Genomic DNA, 18,265 nt, shown 5'->3' with positions numbered 1-18,265 from the left:
TATTCTCCACTAATTGTTTGCACAGTGGGGAGGTAATCTACTAACAGAATCCCCTTCACATCCCAGAACACTGATGCCATGAACTTTCGTGCCGAAGGAATTGTCTTTGCTTTCTTTGGTGTCAGAGAATCAGCATGTTTCCACTGCTTTGACTGTTGTTCTGTCTCTGGGGTATAGTAGTGCACCCAAGTTTCACCTGTGGTCACAAAGTGACACAAAAAATCATGTTTGTTTCTCCTAAAATGGGCCAAACATTGTTCCGATATGTCCATTCTCTTGTGGTTTTGATCCAGCATCAAGAGTCGTTTTCATTTCTAATTCTTCAGTTAAAATGTGATATACCTTTTCAGATGACATCTGGCAAGCGTGAGCAATTTTATGCACTTTCAATTGATGATCCTCCATGACCATTTTGTGCATTTTCGCAATGATTTCTGGAGTAGTGACACATCGTGGCCAACAACTGTGTGGATCATCATCTGAGCTCTCCTGAACAAATTAAAATTCTGTTGTCCACTTGGCAACTGTTGAATATGAAGGAGCAGAGTCCCCCAGTGTATTCTGGAAATCAGCATGAATGTCCTTTGCTTTCATACCTTTCCTTATGAAGTACTTAATCACTGCTCGAATATCTATTTTTTCCATCTTCACAAATCACTACATGGGAACAACAGAGCCACATCACTGCCACGTCTCTCTTGCAAGAGCACTGATGTGGCATGTGTTTACAGGTAACAGTCCAATGAATATCATGTGAACAACTCGTTGCACTAGCGCTGACCTCTCTTGGTGATTCCAAGAACTTTTTGAACCACTCTTGTACATTTACATCTGAAGATTTCTTTGTGTTGAGAATTATATGTTGTGTTCTGTCTGATAGAAACTATTCAATCCACTTACACAGTTCGTCTGATGGTCCATACACCCATATTTTGTTTGTTTGGTGGCGTGCAGAACTGCACCAAATGCTTTCCAGAAGATAAGGAGTGTGGCATCACCTGGACAATGGTGTCTACTGCTTTCTGGGTTTTGAGGATGAAGCGGCTGAGTTAGGTTGATCGTTGTCTTCAGAACCCATGTTGATTCACTCAGTGTTCTTCTGGTTTCAGAAATGTCACAATATGTGAGCATAAAACTTGTTCCAAAACTGTACAACAGACAGATGTCAGAGATAAAGGCCTAAAGTTTTGTTCATATTTTTGATGACTCTTCTTGGACATGGGAATTACCTGTGCTGTTTACTAATCATTTGGAATGCTTTGCTCCTCCAGTGACCTAGGGTACACTGCTGCCAGAAGAGGAACAAGCTCTTTCACATACTCTATGTAGAAAGTTATTGATATCTCATCAGGTGCAGTGGCCTTCCCTCTGTTGAGTGATTTCAGTTGCTTGTCTCTTTCACGGTCATGTATTTTGATGTGTAATTTTGACATCTGAATGACGATTTAGAGAAGGAACTACAGTGAATCCTCCTCAGTGAAACAGTTTGGAGAAAAAGATGTTTAATATTTTGCTCCTCTCTGTATCAACTGCTGTTCAATGCATTATGGTCAACCATTTACTGATTTAACATCAGAACAAAAATTCAGAGTATTTTCAGTCAGGTTGGTAGATAGAATTTTACTTTGAAAAATCCTGAATGCTTCACGCATAGCTGTCCTTGTACTGATTTTGTCTTTTTTTCAGTTTTTGTTTATGTGTGAAGAATTGGCTGCATTTAAATTTACAGTGAAGCTCTCTTTGCTTTCATAGCAGCTTTCTAACATGACTCTCAAACCATGGTTGGTCTTTCCCAATTTTATGAAACTTTGCTTGATACCATATGTGTTTATACTTATTGCACAGTACTAGTCTTGAACTTTGTCCTTTGGTGCTCAACATTGTCAGTGCTGGAAACTAAAACTTCTTGTTGATCGCTCAGGTAATTTATCTGTTTCTAGGTGCTCTTGCTAAGCAAGATGGGAAAAGGGACTTTTATTGAAAGCAGATTTCACTGCACTGTACCAAAATGAAAACAATATTGCTCACTGAAACAATGAAAAAAATACCACTTTTAAAATTCTTGTTTCATTTAATGAGCTTGAAAACTCATATTGTTGTAAGTGACAGTCTATAATGTGACAATACTTAGTTACAGCATTCTTATCATCATCATCATCAATTGAGCTAAAGGAAAAATTTCCAGACTTAGGGAAACTATTTTCTTCTTTCATACTAATGTGTTGGAAAAAGTTCAAAAATTTATCTAAACTGTAATTACTATGTTTTTTAGAGAATGATTTTAATCTAAAAGTTGAATGTAACTTCCTTGCTACATCTCATGGGGGCTGTAGTGGGATTTGGAGATGTGATACAGTGAAACGTATGACTAATAGTCAAGTCCAGACATTAGACTGTAACCTGTGTATAAGACATTTATACATCTGCACGAAATATGTTAAATGAAGAACAGTCCTGTTTGCACCAGTTATGGAGTTTCAGGATTGTGCACTTTCCTTTTACTGTAAGAGCATAATTTTTTGTGGGGGGAGGAATAGCTGAAACAAAACATCGTGTTGACATATATGCAAATCCTCCATCTGTTGGCTGTTCACTCCTATCCATCTGTTAGTGAAATGATCTTAACTGAGGTACATAGCTTTGGGCTGGCCAGTGTGGCCGAGCGGTTCTAAACACTTCAGTCTGGAACCGCGCGACCGCTAAGGTCGCAGGTTCTAATCCTGCCTCGGGCATGGATGTGTGTGATGTCCTTAGGTTAGTTAGGTTTAAGCAGTTATAAGTTCTAGGGGACTGATGACCTCAGATGTTAAGTCCCATAGTGCTCAGAGCCATTTGAACATAGCTTTGGCAGAATGTAAATTGGGCATTAGACAGAAAATTATTGTGAAGAAGAGGCCAAGATAAACAAATAAAAGACATGTGCCATGAAATATGAGGTCAGCAAACATTTAATTTTGATGAAAATGATATTTTGAACATTATTGCAAAACAAACAGCAAGTTTTCTTTGTGAACTAGCAATGAAAATACTAGGTACTATACTTTTGTTTCTGTATTTCAAAGACAGTGTGTTTGTTTTTTGTAGTTACTTATTGCTCAAAATTACTTTCAGACCATCTATCTAAAGTGGTGTGCTGTCACTAATTTATGTATTTAGTGTTTAGTTTGACGCGAAACTATTCATTGTAAATATTTATGCCCTCACCAAAGGAATACTGATCACAACCATCAGATTATTAAACAGCTATAAGTGTGGTGTATTTAAAAGTGTTGCTTCCATTATGAGTATATAAATTTTGCTCAGTTTCACATTGCCATCCAAGTTCAGTTTTTTAAATTCAGTTTGTCTTTAGCGTTTTCAATATAAAACAAACACATTTTTATGACACATTTAAAGAAGGGGCATTTGTATACTACCTTCTACATATTTAATATTTTTGCATGTGTATTCTGTGGCAGTTAAGAAGTGTTTACCTTGTATTGTCATTAAAAATAAATGTATGTAATTAATTTAAGTAACTAAAATAGAAAGAACCTTCCACATGGGAAAAATATCTAAAAACAAAGATTCCAAGACTTACCAAGCAGGAAAGCGCCGGTAGATAGGCACAATGAATAAAACACACAAACACACACACAGAATTTCGAGCTTTCGCAACCAGCGGCTGCTTCGTCAGGAAAGAGGGAAGGAAAAGGAAAGATGAAAGGATGTGGGTTTTAAGGGAGAGGATAAGGAGTCATTCCAATCCCGGGAGCGGAAAGACTTACCTTAGGGGGAAAAAAGGATAGGTGTAAGTCTTTCCGCTCCTGGGATTGGAATGACTCCTTACCCTCTCCCTTAAAACCCACATCCTTTCATCTTTCCTTTTCCTTCCCTCTTTCCTGACGAAGCAGCCGCCGGTTGCGAAAGCTCGAAATTCTGTGTGTGTGTTTGTGTGTTTTATTCATTGTGCCTATCTACCGGCGCTTTCCCGCTTGGTAAGTCTTGGAATCTTTGTTTTTAAGATAATTAATTTAAGTGTAACATTGGGATCCTCTCCAAATGTCTTGATCAGAATCATGGTATGGTCTGATTCCACCGATATTTTAAAATGTGTTATCTTTATTTCAGACACTGCTGCAGTGTATGGCAATGAGGAGGACATTGGCTTAGCACTTAAAGACTTACTGCCAAAATACAACCTGAAAAGAGAAGATATATTTATCACAACCAAGTTAGGTAGATAAATGCATTTTGTTTATAAGTAACAAACATTAAATCTATTCATAAAGTCCAATTTTTAAATGTCTAATTACTATTACAGGAAAGCTAACCAGAGAGCAAACTCAATTTTTATGTAGAATGGAAAGTTAGGTTAGATTGGCATAGTGGCTCCCCGAAAAATCTTGGTTGTGGTGTCAGAGTGATTTACATTTGTTATTGATGTCATTTGCTCTGTTTTTAACACACGTCAGATGATGATTATGTATGACTCCTGCTGCCTGATTGGTAGTGCCGTTTCTAACTTCAGTCTGAATCAGTCATAACCAATGTTTGTGACTTATTTAAAGTGTACCAGTGTTTGTTTATGAATAATTAAAACTGCAACGTAAATTCAAAGATGTCATAACAGATAATAGACAAATCTCTGGGTATGTTGATGCATGTTATGAACATTAGTGACAAAAAAGGGCACAGGTGCCACTATCATTTAACTCTTATTGAGAAAAGATATGTTAAGTGACAGCATTCCTTTACCAAGGTACTCAGTTGCTTATTACACATCCAGCTTTGCTTGTGCGAATTCTATGCATTCACTCATTTGCCTGTAATAATAATTCAGAATGAGTGCTGCAACTTGTTTGGTCTTTTTTCAGCTGAGCCAGCACTTTGTGTTAGCAATAGTGCATCTCAGTTTGGTGTTGGCACTGTCCTAGCTGATAAGTATACAGATGGTTCTGAGCAGCTTTTTGCTTATGCCTCTAAATCCTTAAATTCGGCACAATAGCGTTATTCTCAGATAGAGAAACAGGATTTGGCAGTTGTCTGTGCTCTTAAAAAAAAAGGGTCATGTTTTTCTATATGGGTCTAAGTTTCACCAGTCACACATCACAAACCATTGCTGTCTCTTTTTAACCCTTTGGCGTTCCTTCCAGACAAAGCTGCACAATGCGTACTGTTGTGGGCTCTTTTCCTGTCACAGTACAATTATAAGATACATTTTTGACCTACAGTGCTACATGCACATGCGTTTGCCGATTGGTTCAGAGACAAAGTTTGATGAAGAGGAATTACTTTGTTTTCATTTAGATATCGAAGCTCTGAATGTTTTTGATGGGTTTCCTACTACTAGCTTTAAAATTGCAGCCACAGATCCTGTTTTAAGTAATGTGTTTTTTGCAACATGGCTGGCCAGACAAACCTTTGGGCCGTTGACCAGTTTCTCAGTTATTATGGGTTCACCCATGTTGGCAATAAAAGTATGGCAGAGTTGTTGCACAGTTGTCAGCCCCCGACTCTGCTACATCTGCTTGCGCAGGCCAATGCAAGACTGTCCACTGGCATTGGGGTGAAATGCTTCCAGCCTGGCACAGCTATTTTGGCTTGCAGGTTTGGCTGCCAGCCAAAATGGGTGCTGGTGGTAATCGAGAGTACCAGTGACTGATGCCTGTGTGTTACCTGCATGGCTGAGAGGAGGGCGTCATAACACATTGATCATCTATGACCTCACATAGGCGGCTGCTTACTAGGTACACCTCCACTGCCACCTCATCCCTCATCTGCCCAGCTGTCTCCTACATCACAGCCAGTGCCCATTTCTTCTTCGCTGCTACTGCTGATGTTTTTACAACTGTCTCCTCTGCTGTGGGGAGCCCCCTCCATCTGTTGGGGGGCCCCAGTGGGACCCCGTCTCTCATGCTGTCACAGCTGAGGCCTCCGTTGCTACTGCCTGTTTTGCCACCTTCACTGAAACTTCCTTGTCTGGGGTTGGAATTGGATGTGAAAATGGATACTGCACCAGTGTCAGCTGTCCTACCACATAGGCTGCTCACAGGGGTGGGCATTACACTTGTCCACACTCGAGCCACTTCCTGGTCTACTCACTGGTGGCAGTATGTTGCATGACTGAACAACCTGCATCAACTGCAGAAGAAATGGACTTCATCACCATGCTTACTTCTTTGCAATGAAACTTTGTGTGTGTGCTGCTTCATAGTTTGCGTGTGAAGTTTGTACTTGATTCAGCCACCCAGCCTGCTAATACGACAGTAGTTGCTTGTGCATCCTGTCAGCTGCACCCCCTGTGGAGCAAATTAATACATAAACCGGAGCGCATGGCTCCACCAGCCATTTGTGTACTGCTAATTGTATTATACCTTGCCTTCCGTGTGTGTGTACTGTTCAAACAATAATTTCTGTGTTCTTGGGTTCAAACACTTTTTGCTGATAAATATGGTATTCAACTCCATGCATTCTACCTCAACCACCAGTCCTTTGAGTTTAATTTATGTGGAGGCAGTCCTTAAATCTCTTCGCGAGCAACAGCAGGCACTGACAGTTGCTATTTCCAGTTTAATGACTTCAACTGTCTAGTTGAACATAAGAGGAATTGCTGCCTGGCATGTACAGATAAAATGGCCACGGCAGAACATGGGTACCAAGAGGGTAGTCGTGAAATAAAAATCAGTGAGACAAGTGTCATATTGAAAACATCACACTGTCATGCGTGCATATATACAGATGCTATTGAGATTTATAAAAATCGTAATACAGAGTTGAAACATTAAGGGAAAGTTTTACATATCAACCACGGCCTTCAGCCCAGAAATTTTAAGAGAAGTGTGTAACAAACACCTCTCTTGCCAAGACTCCTAACACAAAATGAAATAATAGTATATTTTACATACAAAGAAAATATTTTACAAAGACTTATTTGAGTTAACATAAAATAATACTACAGTCGAGATTTTTAGGCACTTGTTACAATAGTTTGAAATTATGAAAATTAATTTTGTAAAATGAAATAAGTATTGTGAAACATTCTTCTGTGTTGTAATTAAAAAAAAGCAACTAAGAAATTTACTAATTGCTGGTTTTTGGATGCTAAGGCAACAACAGAAGTGCTTTAATTAATATATTTGAAGAAACAAATATGTCGCAGAATCTTAGTTTGGGATTAGGGTTGTCCTGACACTTAGTTCCCATTTGGGCAAGGAACAAAGGGTAAAATGTTTCTAGTTAGACCCAGATCAGCAGCCTTTTGTATAGCCATTAAAACACATGTTTTATTGTAGCTATGTTACAGTATATAGTATTAAGCAAGGTTTGACAAACTAGAGTTGCATGCCCAGGCACATTGTATGGATTGATTAATTCCTTTTGCAAAATATTTTAATTGGGCTGAAATTAATGCTCAGCCAATGGCATTATTTGTATGTGAACCATTTGGATTTTATGTCCAAAACATGCAAAAAACACATTTTTTATCAGTGGATTTTGAAATGAGCACTTCCTATACCTTAAATTTGTATGACTCAGTTCAAACTTTGCATGAAAGTAAATAATGGATATGGTTTAAAATCGAGTAAAATGTAGCATGTAAAATGTGTTCTTATGTGAATTGAATGTGCAGAAATGGTTTGGAGTAGATCAGATAAATAAAAAAGCTAGCTTTCAGAATATGAACTTCATTTGGATTTTACATGTAATTAACACTTTTTTGTGAGTTTTTTATACATGCTGGATTTTACGGGCAAAAACTATGTTTTTCTGGAATGTTTATGAAGCATGCTGCTTGTATACTTCAAACTTGTACCAATCAGTTGAAACTTTGCATGAAGATAAACAAAAAAGGATAAAGTCAAAACTAATTTTTTCCCATGTAACCTTTATCCATTGTTGAGATATGATGGTTTGCAGTCGAGCTAAATGAAGTACATGCCACTTCTGTGTTTAAGCCTTGTGCGAATCGGTTCAAATTTTGCAAGAATGTAGACAAATACGTGTAATTAATGATTATCCCGTTGTTTTGTGAAAGTTTTATCCATTGTCATAATATAAGCACTGTCGTTTGAAAGACAATAAAAAAAAAACTACACCAGATCAGAAGTCACCCAAGCCAACAAAAATGTAAATCAGTTGCCAAGCTATGGCAATCTAATGTCACAATTATGGTGAGTAAAAGTTGGGAATCAGAATGAAAAATGCTTCTATCATAATACAAAAAAAGGCAAATATGTCCTGGGCTGAGTTAGGATGTAAAAGAAGCCAACTAACTTTTTGACTTATTTTGCATCTTCAAAGACAATGACATATGAGATATGTTCAAAAAATTCTTGATCATTGGTAATTTCACGTCAGTGGTGTGTTGGAGCGAAACACAGCTGGCATCCTTGCAGTGCCTCTGCTTAATGTGTAACTGCCCGAAGTTTCATTTTTGTATGTCCATTAGCTATTGTTCAGTTCTGTATTGAGTAGAATGCTGTGTCACATAGTTTGCCAATTTTGAGATGGCAAAATTAGAGGAGCAATGCGCCTGCATTAAAGTTTGTGTGAAACTAAAGGAAGCCTTTACACAGTCACACCAGATGATACAGAAAGCCTACAGTGACGAGTGCTTAAGCCATGCTCAGTGTTTTGAATAGTTCACATGATTTAAAAATGGCCTGGCAGAAGTTAACTTCACTCAGGACGCCTTTCGACATCTACTGCTGGCACTCTAGTGGATGGAAAATCAATGAAATCGTGTGTACCAATCAAAGACTGACTGTCCAAGAGATTGCAGAAGAGTGTAACATTTCAATTGGATCATGTAATGAAATCCTGACACAGCATCTTGTAAGGTATCATGTTGCTACTAAGTTTGTCCCATGGATCATGAGTCAAGGCCAGAAAAATGTCACCTCCAAAACTGTGAAGGACTCTCATTCCGTCCAGTAGTCTCCTGACCTAGGATACTGGATGACTTTTCCATAACTTTCCCCCTTTCTGAAATCTTACCAGTCCTTTTCCTTCATCCCTCTTCCTATCCCTCCAACCCTTCTACCAGAAGAACAAGCCACTGGCTACAAAAGTTTGCACATTTCCTTAGCTTTTATATGTTTTTTATCTTGTTGCTGCTTGGTGAGTTGTTTCCTTATCTCTCCAGCTATATTATATTTTCAAAAATTGATTATCTTCTTTGATATAATCATTATTTATTGAATCCCTAATTCTAAAGTACTGAATGATTTGTCTGAATTTTACATATGAGAATGATAATGTCCGATACTGCACTGTGATTTAAAATGAAGAGACTTTTACCCATTGAAACAAACTCCTTTACCTTAGACAGCATTTTTTTTTTTTTTTTCGCTTTTCAAACTCAGTGGGTGATTGATCAGTCATATTTCCACTCTTGCTGAGCAACATCTCCAACCAATTGTGTGAAACCTAGCCTCCCACATGAAAGATATCTATCCACTTCCTGCACCAACTTTCCACCATCCCCACCACTTTACCTCCTGGATCTCTACTTGTCAATGTTGATGCCACCTCCCTACATACCAACCTTCATGCCCATGGTCTTGCTGCTATCTAATACTACATCTCTCAGTGTCCATCAGACTCTGAACCCACCACCTCATTCCTTTTCATCTTTCCATCTGTATCTTGACCCACAGCTACTTTTCCTGGAAAGGCTTAAAAATAAATTGATGGCACACCTTTGGGCAGCAGCATGTGTGAATCTGTTTATGGGCCATCTAGAGGAAACCCTCCTGGCCTCCCAAAACTTCCAGCTTCTAGTCTGGTTCAGGTTCATCTGGACTCAGGGCCAAGACACCCTACTCACATTCCTTCACAACCTCAACACCTTTTCTCCCATCCACGTCACTAGATCTTCCTCTACCCAGTGCACCACCTTCCTGGGTGTTAACCTCCACCTCTCTGATGGCTCCATCCACACCTCTGTCACAGTAAACCCACTAATCACCAACAGTACCTGTATTTCAACAGCTATCATCCATTCCACACCAAAAATTCTCTCCCATAGAACCTAGCCACCTGTGGACAGTGTATCTGGAGTGATGAGAACTCATTTGCCTAGTATGCTGAAGGCCTTACGAAGGCCTTCACAGACATGCATTACATCCCCTGTCTCCAAGCCTAGTCCACAAACAGATTTTCTGTGCCAATACCCGACACACGTCCAATTCTCCCACTTCTCCCAAGAATCAGCAATAAAGGACTGGCCTCCTTGTGTCCAACTATCACCCTGGACTGGAACAACTGAACCATATCCTTAGTCAGTGCCTTGATTATTTCTTATCCTGCCATGAAATGAGGAACATCTTCCCCAAGATCCTACCCACCCCTCCTAAAGTAGTGCTCCATTGCCCACCCAACCTACACAACATCTTAGTCCATTCCTGTGCCACACCCACTCTCAACCCCTTTGGCAGACCAAGGTGCAAGACCTGTCCAATTCACCCACACAGCACCTCCTACTCCAGTCTTGTCACATGCCTACCCTACCTCATCAGAGACTGGACAAACTGTGAGAGCAGCCATGTCACAACACACAGTTTTTTATGTTAGTATGACTACCAACTGGCTGTCCACCAGGATGAATGGCCACCACCAAATTGATGGCAAGAACAGAGTTGACAACCTGGTGGCACAACATGCAGCTGAGCACGACATGCTCAATTTTAGTGGCTTCTTCACAACCCAAGCCATCTGGATCTTTCTCTCCACCACCAGTTTCTCTGAACTACACAAATGGGGTTATCCTCGCAACACATCCTCTTCTTCTCTAATCATCCTGGCCTTAGTCTCAGGTAACGCACCGTCCTTGCACTCTCCAACCAGGAGTTTCCCCCTCCTCTATCCTGTCACCCTCTCCCAGTTCATGTCCCCACATCACTTTCAGCAAGTGCCAGTTTCCACCAGCTGCTACGATTGTGCCAGCCCATATACCTAGCACACCTCCCTCCTGCATTCTTAGCTGGGAAACTGGCTGCATCCCCACCCCTTGTCCCTCTCCCTGCCTCCCTCCATCGACCCCTCCTAACACTACCCCTACCAAACCAGTCCACCTGCTACAAATAGCATTGGCACCGTTAATTTAAGCTGGCACCATGTAGAGGCATAGATAGGTGTGTGTGTGTGTGTGTGTGTGTGTGTGTGTGTGTGTGTTACACTAGCTCAACAACAACTCAAGGCATTTGATTTTCAGTGAGCAGTCTCCTTCAATGCAAAATTATTTACATTCTACAGGAACTTTCCTACAACAATTATTAGAAGTGAATTTTGTAAGCGTGGGTCTCAAAACCATTATTTGTTTTGAGATACTAATGAATGTGTGTGCAACATGTTGACGAGTGATTTTATAAATAGCTGTTTTGCCTCTGCAAGTATTTTAGTTACTCTCATATTGTTATATCAAAGATGGATGCCAATGACCTTGGTGTTTAGCAACCCAAATCACATCCATTTATACAAGCAGAGAACCAAGGATTAAAATATCTTTCAGTAGCATGGGTGAGGAATTGGTTAGTCCCTTTGAAAGTGAAGTGTAATCTGCAAGTAATAGGTTTAAGGTGTTAGTTTACAACAGCAGAGATTCTTTCACTGTTGTGCAGCAATAGCCACGCTGAGGCATATCATGTGTTACACTTATTGATCTTTGGAGGCTTACTGAGAGTGTGTTTATAGGAGTGATGTGGGGACAGAGGTTTTGAAAATAGTGTAGGGATCTGAGAAGGGACTGGAGGCTGTGATGAACTTGCGAGATATAGTCACTGCAACAGGGCTTGTATGTCAGTGTGTCTGACAGCCGGCACCAAGCAAAGATGCGCAGTGATGGAGACACTGGACTCACATTCCCAGTTTTAAAGCCCAATCAGTTCATTTAGATTTGGGTTTTCCATGACTAAAGCAAGTGCCAAGACTTTTTCTTCGAAAAAGACGTAGCTTATTTTCTCTCCCATCCTTGTTCAATCTGAGCTTTTGCTCTTTCTCTAATGACCTCGTCTTCCACAATACATTAAATCCTAATGTTGTTTTTTTCTGACAGCCCTCTTGTCATTTAATAACTGTCTCATTAGTAAGGGATATAGGGAAAGAAGGTGAGTCTAGGCTGGAGGTAAAGTATTCTTGAAATGTTGTCAGGATATGATCATGTGGGATTGTGGGAAGAGCCTGGTTGGATAAGCAAACTGAGTGATGAACATTTTAATAGTTCTTATGTGTGGGGTGGGTGGTGACATAGAAATGTTTCTGTAGTATGAATTGGATAAAAAAGTAGGTCCATGATAAAGTCAGTAAAATTAAATCTAGTGTGAGGCCTCTATTTTTAGGTTGTGTGATGGAAGGGATTCTCTACAGTGACCATGAGAGGTGGATAAGATGATTTGATAGAGGCTGTTGTGGTGATAGAGGACAGTTACATCCCAATGCAAGAGAATTGTTTGTAGCTGAGAAACATTTCGATTACTTGGCCTATATGAAAACTGTAACTTTGATCAACATGAAGGGATTCGAGTAATATAAATATTTAAACTGTCTCTGCACTGTGTCTTCCTAAATAATGTTGGTGAAATCCTTCACTTGCATAAATGGAATCAGTAAGTATTGCATTAATAATGCTAGTACTGTACATGTAGGTGCTGACTTTTTTTCTTCATTATGATACTTATTTCATTTTATTCATTTAAAACATCCTGGTAGCTGAGTGGTCAGTGCGACCGAATGTCATACCTAATGGCCCGGGTTTGATTCCTGGCTGGGAGATTTTCTCCGCTCAGGGACTGGGTGTTGTGTTGTTGTCATCATCATCATGTCATCCCCATTGACATGCAAGTCACTGAAGTGGCGTCAACTTGGAAGATTTGCGCCAAGTGAACGGTCTACCCAACGGGAAGCCCTACCCACACGGCATTTCCCATTTAAAACATCTCCGATGGTTGCATATTTTCATCTGCTTCTTCCTTTTAATGTTTATTTGAATTCTGCATTTATGTTTCACTTCAATTATCTCCTTTGTTGTGGAGCAATAAATAAAAAAAGAAAGAAACTCTGAGACCACAACTAGTGAACAGTGACATACGACAAGGCTGACAGTCAAGTCCACTGATACAGCAATGTTTTTTGGAAGGCCAATAATGCAGTTCTCAGGCAGCCATGGGACAGAAGAGATAAAGGTAAAGAACTCTGTCTCTGCTCCACACCTCACGCCTCATAGGCATATTCTCACTTACCTACTGTACAAGGTTAGATGATATGTGGCTTAGGACGATTAGGTTGGTAAGGATTAAGGACTGATGGAAGCTGACTAGATTGTTGTTGGGATGCAGCTGAAAAAGGATATTTCGATGACTAGGTCATTTGGAGGAGGAGGGTGGATGAGATCCAATGGATTAGGCAGCATAATAGATTAGTATCTGAGACTGTTTTTTCTTGCAAGAGATAAGAAAACTTTTTTGCATTTGTGATGATGAAGGCCCATCCACATTATTATAGATACTCCATTTCTGATTGCTTCCAATGTTTTATTGGCAAAAAATATTTACCATACAACTCCCTTAATTTTGGAAGTTTCATGTAAATGCATCTTGGGTAGCTTAGTAAACCTCTGATGTTATAAATGTATACACTCTTCATGTAAGCCATATTCTGCTGTTTTAAAGTAATAGCTTTCTTGTTGGCGACTAAGATGTACTTTTAATTTTCTGTTTTTTACTTGAATAACAGTTTGTAATAATAGAAAATTTGCATTTTAAACCAAATTTAGCTCCAGCTGATTTTGGCCGTGAAAGAGCTGTGAAAGCTGTTGAGAAGTCTCTTAAGAATTTGGGTGTAGATTACATTGATCTGTACTTGATTCACTGGCCTGGTGTGTCAAGTGTTCCAGTGGACAGCAGTGTCCACCGTAAGGAACGTTTTGAAACCTGGGAAACACTGACAAACTTGTACCACACCGGTTGCCTCCGTGCCATTGGAGTGTCTAATTACACTGTGCGGCATCTTGCAGAGCTGCTTGACAAGGACAACATTGTGAAGCCTGCTGTTAATCAGGTCAGATGATCAGTCAGTTTGTAATAAAAAGGCTGTTTCCTCATTGAAGCAGCAATAAATTAATGCTACAGAATGGAGAACATTCAAAAATTCTTTACTTAGCACCAATAGTTCACTTCATTTCAATGTCATTGTATTTTGTGTGTTTGGGTATTAGTTATGTAATGCCAATCAGAAACACAAAAAGGATATTGTACATTTATTTTTTTATCTGTAAATATTATAAGGAGCATTTTGTAACCATCTCCTGATCGGTTCGCCTCAGTGTACTTGACATGGTATCAACATGAAATATTGTCATAAAATATATATATATGAACGTACTTTTACATGTACTGAAAATGGAGACTGAGCTCTCTTTGGTGTTGTTAAAGTTTTTGCCAGAGTTTTATATGACAACAAGCAGTATGTTTCATATAAGAATTACATTCTTCACAGGCCTCATAGTCTCTCTTAGCTTGTGTCAAGTAAAGATTCATTACCACCACTTCAGCTGTTTATTTAGTCATCCATATGGTATCTGTCACATAAAATACTTTGTGTGTCACTTTAGATGCTCTAATTATGCCCTGTATCTTCTTCATATTGTGTAAAACTGTGCAGGTATACATATATCCCCAGAGAGTGATTGCTTCAGTCTGGGTGACAGTTTCATAAGCTCACATCTGTACTGGTTTAGAAGATGACAACACCAATTTGTCTAATTTTGTAAACAGCATATGACATTACACTGTCAGACAAAATAATCTGTTGTAGGTTCATAATTGATTGTATTGTCACTAACAATTAGTTTCAATATATTTTCTTGCAATTGCTGTGAGGAACATTTTATCATTTCAGGAGATGTGTAGAATATGATCTCGACTGTATAAAGTTACAGAGAGTAATTTTTTCCCCAACGTATCTGATGATGTATGATACTTTTTAGGTTGAGCTGCATCCATATTTTCGACAAGAACAACTGAGAACTGCATGTGAAAAAGCTGGCATTCTCGTCCAGGCATACTGCTCTTTAGGTGGATCAGCAGGAGCAAACCATTTGCTGAATGACTCCACTGTGGTTGAAGTAGCACAGCGTCTTGGTAGAACACCAGCACAAGTATTATTGCGCTGGGCACTGCAGCTCAATGCAGGTGGGCAAGCGTCGTAAACACTCCATAGTATTATGTATTAATTTCACGTGAAGTGTTGGATTTCATAGTAAAACTTGGACTCATAACTCAATGGATATAAATTTTGAAAACTGAAACGGGCACCATTATATGACTTTCCAATCCTTGTGATACTGAGCTGCACACTGTTCATAATTAAAGTAAATAATTATCCCATGCAGGCGTTAATGTGCCTCGCCACCAAAGAGCTCAACATTAACTATCAAAGTGGTGTGCATGTAGTTTGGAAGTTATGAAGAGACAAATAGGCTAACTCAAAGAGAGTGCCATATTTGCTCTTACAGTCAATGTTCCAAAACTACTTGAGAACATAGCAGCAGATTTCTTCCACTACAAAATTTGGCCTTACCTATCAAATCTAATGATCTCCATCAAGTGTCAGTTCTTCAGGTACACCACCATGGAGTGTGCAGAGCCTCCTGACCTGTGCAGTTCCAAGGACCATTCGATGTACTGCTCCACCTACTTCTGCCAAATGCGTAGACAAGCATCCTTTTGAAACTGAGACTGTTAAGCCTTCACTGGAGAGAAAAAGACTCTGTAAATCAATATTATCCAACTACTCATACTATGAGGCAAATCAGGCATTTAAGGTCACTCGGCCACATACTTGTGTGGAGTTATTCACTCCTGCAGTGAAGCTGCCTGTACCGAACATCAGTGTTAGCAACCAGGCAATGCCAGCATGTGTTGAAGACTGCTGTTGGCCATCAGATAATGACAAAGTACTGAACACACTTAAATCTAGTTTCTTTTTTTTTTTTCAAAAAAAAAAAAAAAAGAGAGAGAAGCAGGAGTGGAAAAATGTTTGTAACAATTTGAAATGACCCACCACACTTTCCTCTTTTGTGCTAATTATGCTCATAACCTGCAATTATTTGTTGTATAAATTTCAGTCTCTATCCTCCCTTACAGTTGTAGGATTCAGGGATCTGGATGTGGTTAAAGAGTGAGCGCAGACTCACCAGAAGACCTGGCAAATTTATTTGATGATGAAAGAATTTACACAAGGCACACACTGGAAACCTGAACATATTTGATCTTTTAAGTCAAACACTCTACTACAATTATATAAGGTCACACTGACAGATTAAGTGGCAATGCTTGGTTTATATCAAAATCCTCAGACAGTAGTTGATGAACACAAAGGCTTTGCCACATAAGTTGATTTTAACATTCAACAACGCTCCCAAAAGGTCGTCCTGGTAATTTTGACACAGATGGAATAAAAACAGTTAAGTTTTAGAGCTCTAATACGGAGAAACAATAATGTTACAACTTATACAAGTACCTTAAAAACAATTACAAATCATTTAAGATAAATTGAGCTTGTAACTTTCGCATTGCTTAATTGCATGAATAAATTTAGCAATGATTAATCAGTTGTTATATGGCCCTTTTTGCCAAATAGCATACCTTCAAGCGTGTACCAACTCAGGCAGTTTAAAGTGTATGCTTTTTATGATAAAATGCTGTCTGGATGGTGCAATAGTTTGATACATTTAAATCACCCAAAGCAAACACAAGTTACTGCTGACACTTTCTTAGAATTTTAAATGAAATTACATATCAATGATGGGTCACAGGGACACTCATGAGGCCTACTAAATTCACTTGCAGTTGACACAATTCAGTTATTATAATGTCAGAAAATTTTATCATTGATATCCATTCATCATGATTTTTCATCCCACTCTTGAACCATTCCAGTTCTCTGTCATTGCTTCCTTAGTGTGTGGATTGAACTGTAGGAGTGAAAGACTACATCCCTGTCTTACATTCTTTTTAATCTGAGTACTTCGTTCTTGGTCTTCCACTCCTGCTGTTCCCTATTGATTCTTGTACACATTGTATTTTACCTGTCTTTCTCTATAACTTGCACCTATTTTTCTCAGACTTTAAAACATCTTGCACCATTTTACACTGTTGAATTCTTTTTCCAGGTCAACAAATCATATGAACATTTCTTGATTTTTCTGTAGTCTTGCTTCCATTATCAGCCGCAATGTGAGAACTGCCTATCTGATGTCTTTACCTTCCTTTTTGTGCATTATCGTTGTCCACAACTTGGGAACATGAGTTGTTAAGCTGAATGTGCGATAATTCTCACACTTGTCAGCTTTTGCTATCTACGGAATTGTGTGGATAATGTTTTTCTGAAAGTCTGATGATATATTTCAAGTCTCATACATTCTGCTAAGCAACATGGACAGCTGTTTTGTTGCCACTTTCCCCAATGATATTAGAGATTCTGATGGAATGTTGTCTTTCCCTTCTGTCTTACTTGATCATTGGTTGCCCAAAGCTCTTTTAAATTCTGATTTTAATATTGGATCCCTGTCCTTTCGACTCCTGTTTCTTCTTCTATCACGTCATCACAAAAGTTCTTCTCCTCATAGAGGCCTTCACGTAGCTACTCCTAAAATAGAAAATCTACTATCCTTCCAAATCAACACCCTCCACTGCCTAGCGCAACCAGTGTGTGTTCCGGTTGCTAGCGAAATGACCACCTCTGTCCGACCAAGCCTCACACTTTTCTTTCATGGTTGAGCTAGTGTCTCCAGGCTGCCCATCCAGAAGTAGCTGTTTGCCCACCCTTACCCATCTGTGCCTTTGGATCCACAATGGAACTGGAAAAGCATCCAATAATGAAACATTAGTAGATCATGAATATTTTTGGAGATACTGAAACATTTAAAACAGGGAAAACCCTTATGGCGTGGCTCCAGGAGACACATTTTAAAGTATCTGAAGCCAGTGTGGTAAGTGGCTACATCTTAAAAAGAAGAAGAATAACCATAGCAGAAAGAGAACTTTGGCATTGTCACCATGCAGCAGGTCTTCATGGTGTGATAAGCATACCACACAATACAGAACACATTAGGTACCCCACGCACCTGCATATAGTATCATACTGTTGTTCATACTGCATTCATCAATGCATGGAATGACTTAGGGATATTTATTTATTTGTATGACTCACATTCAGTTTAAAAATACAGGTATATAACATTAGTGTATGTATATAACAAGAATACAGAAATACAAAACTAACT

General features: G+C 39.1%; 1 protein-coding gene across 1 annotated transcript in view; it reads left to right on the top strand.

Annotated features, from left to right (window-relative positions):
• Nucleotides 1-18,265, top strand: part of LOC126354051 (glyoxal reductase-like) — a 36,304-nt gene that overhangs the window by 9,102 nt on the left and 8,937 nt on the right. Inside the window, exons 3-5 of the mRNA XM_050003403.1 lie at nucleotides 4,111-4,218; nucleotides 13,754-14,037; nucleotides 14,966-15,170. Coding sequence (XP_049859360.1) covers nucleotides 4,111-4,218; nucleotides 13,754-14,037; nucleotides 14,966-15,170 — 597 coding nt within the window. The remainder of the gene's footprint in view (nucleotides 1-4,110; nucleotides 4,219-13,753; nucleotides 14,038-14,965; nucleotides 15,171-18,265) is intronic.

The sequence above is a fragment of the Schistocerca gregaria genome, chromosome 3 (genome assembly GCF_023897955.1).
Source record: "Schistocerca gregaria isolate iqSchGreg1 chromosome 3, iqSchGreg1.2, whole genome shotgun sequence".
In the NCBI taxonomy this organism is placed as follows: Eukaryota; Metazoa; Arthropoda; class Insecta; order Orthoptera; family Acrididae; genus Schistocerca; species Schistocerca gregaria.
Note: the sequence above shows the minus strand (reverse complement) of the source record. Positions and strands in the feature narration are given on the sequence as shown.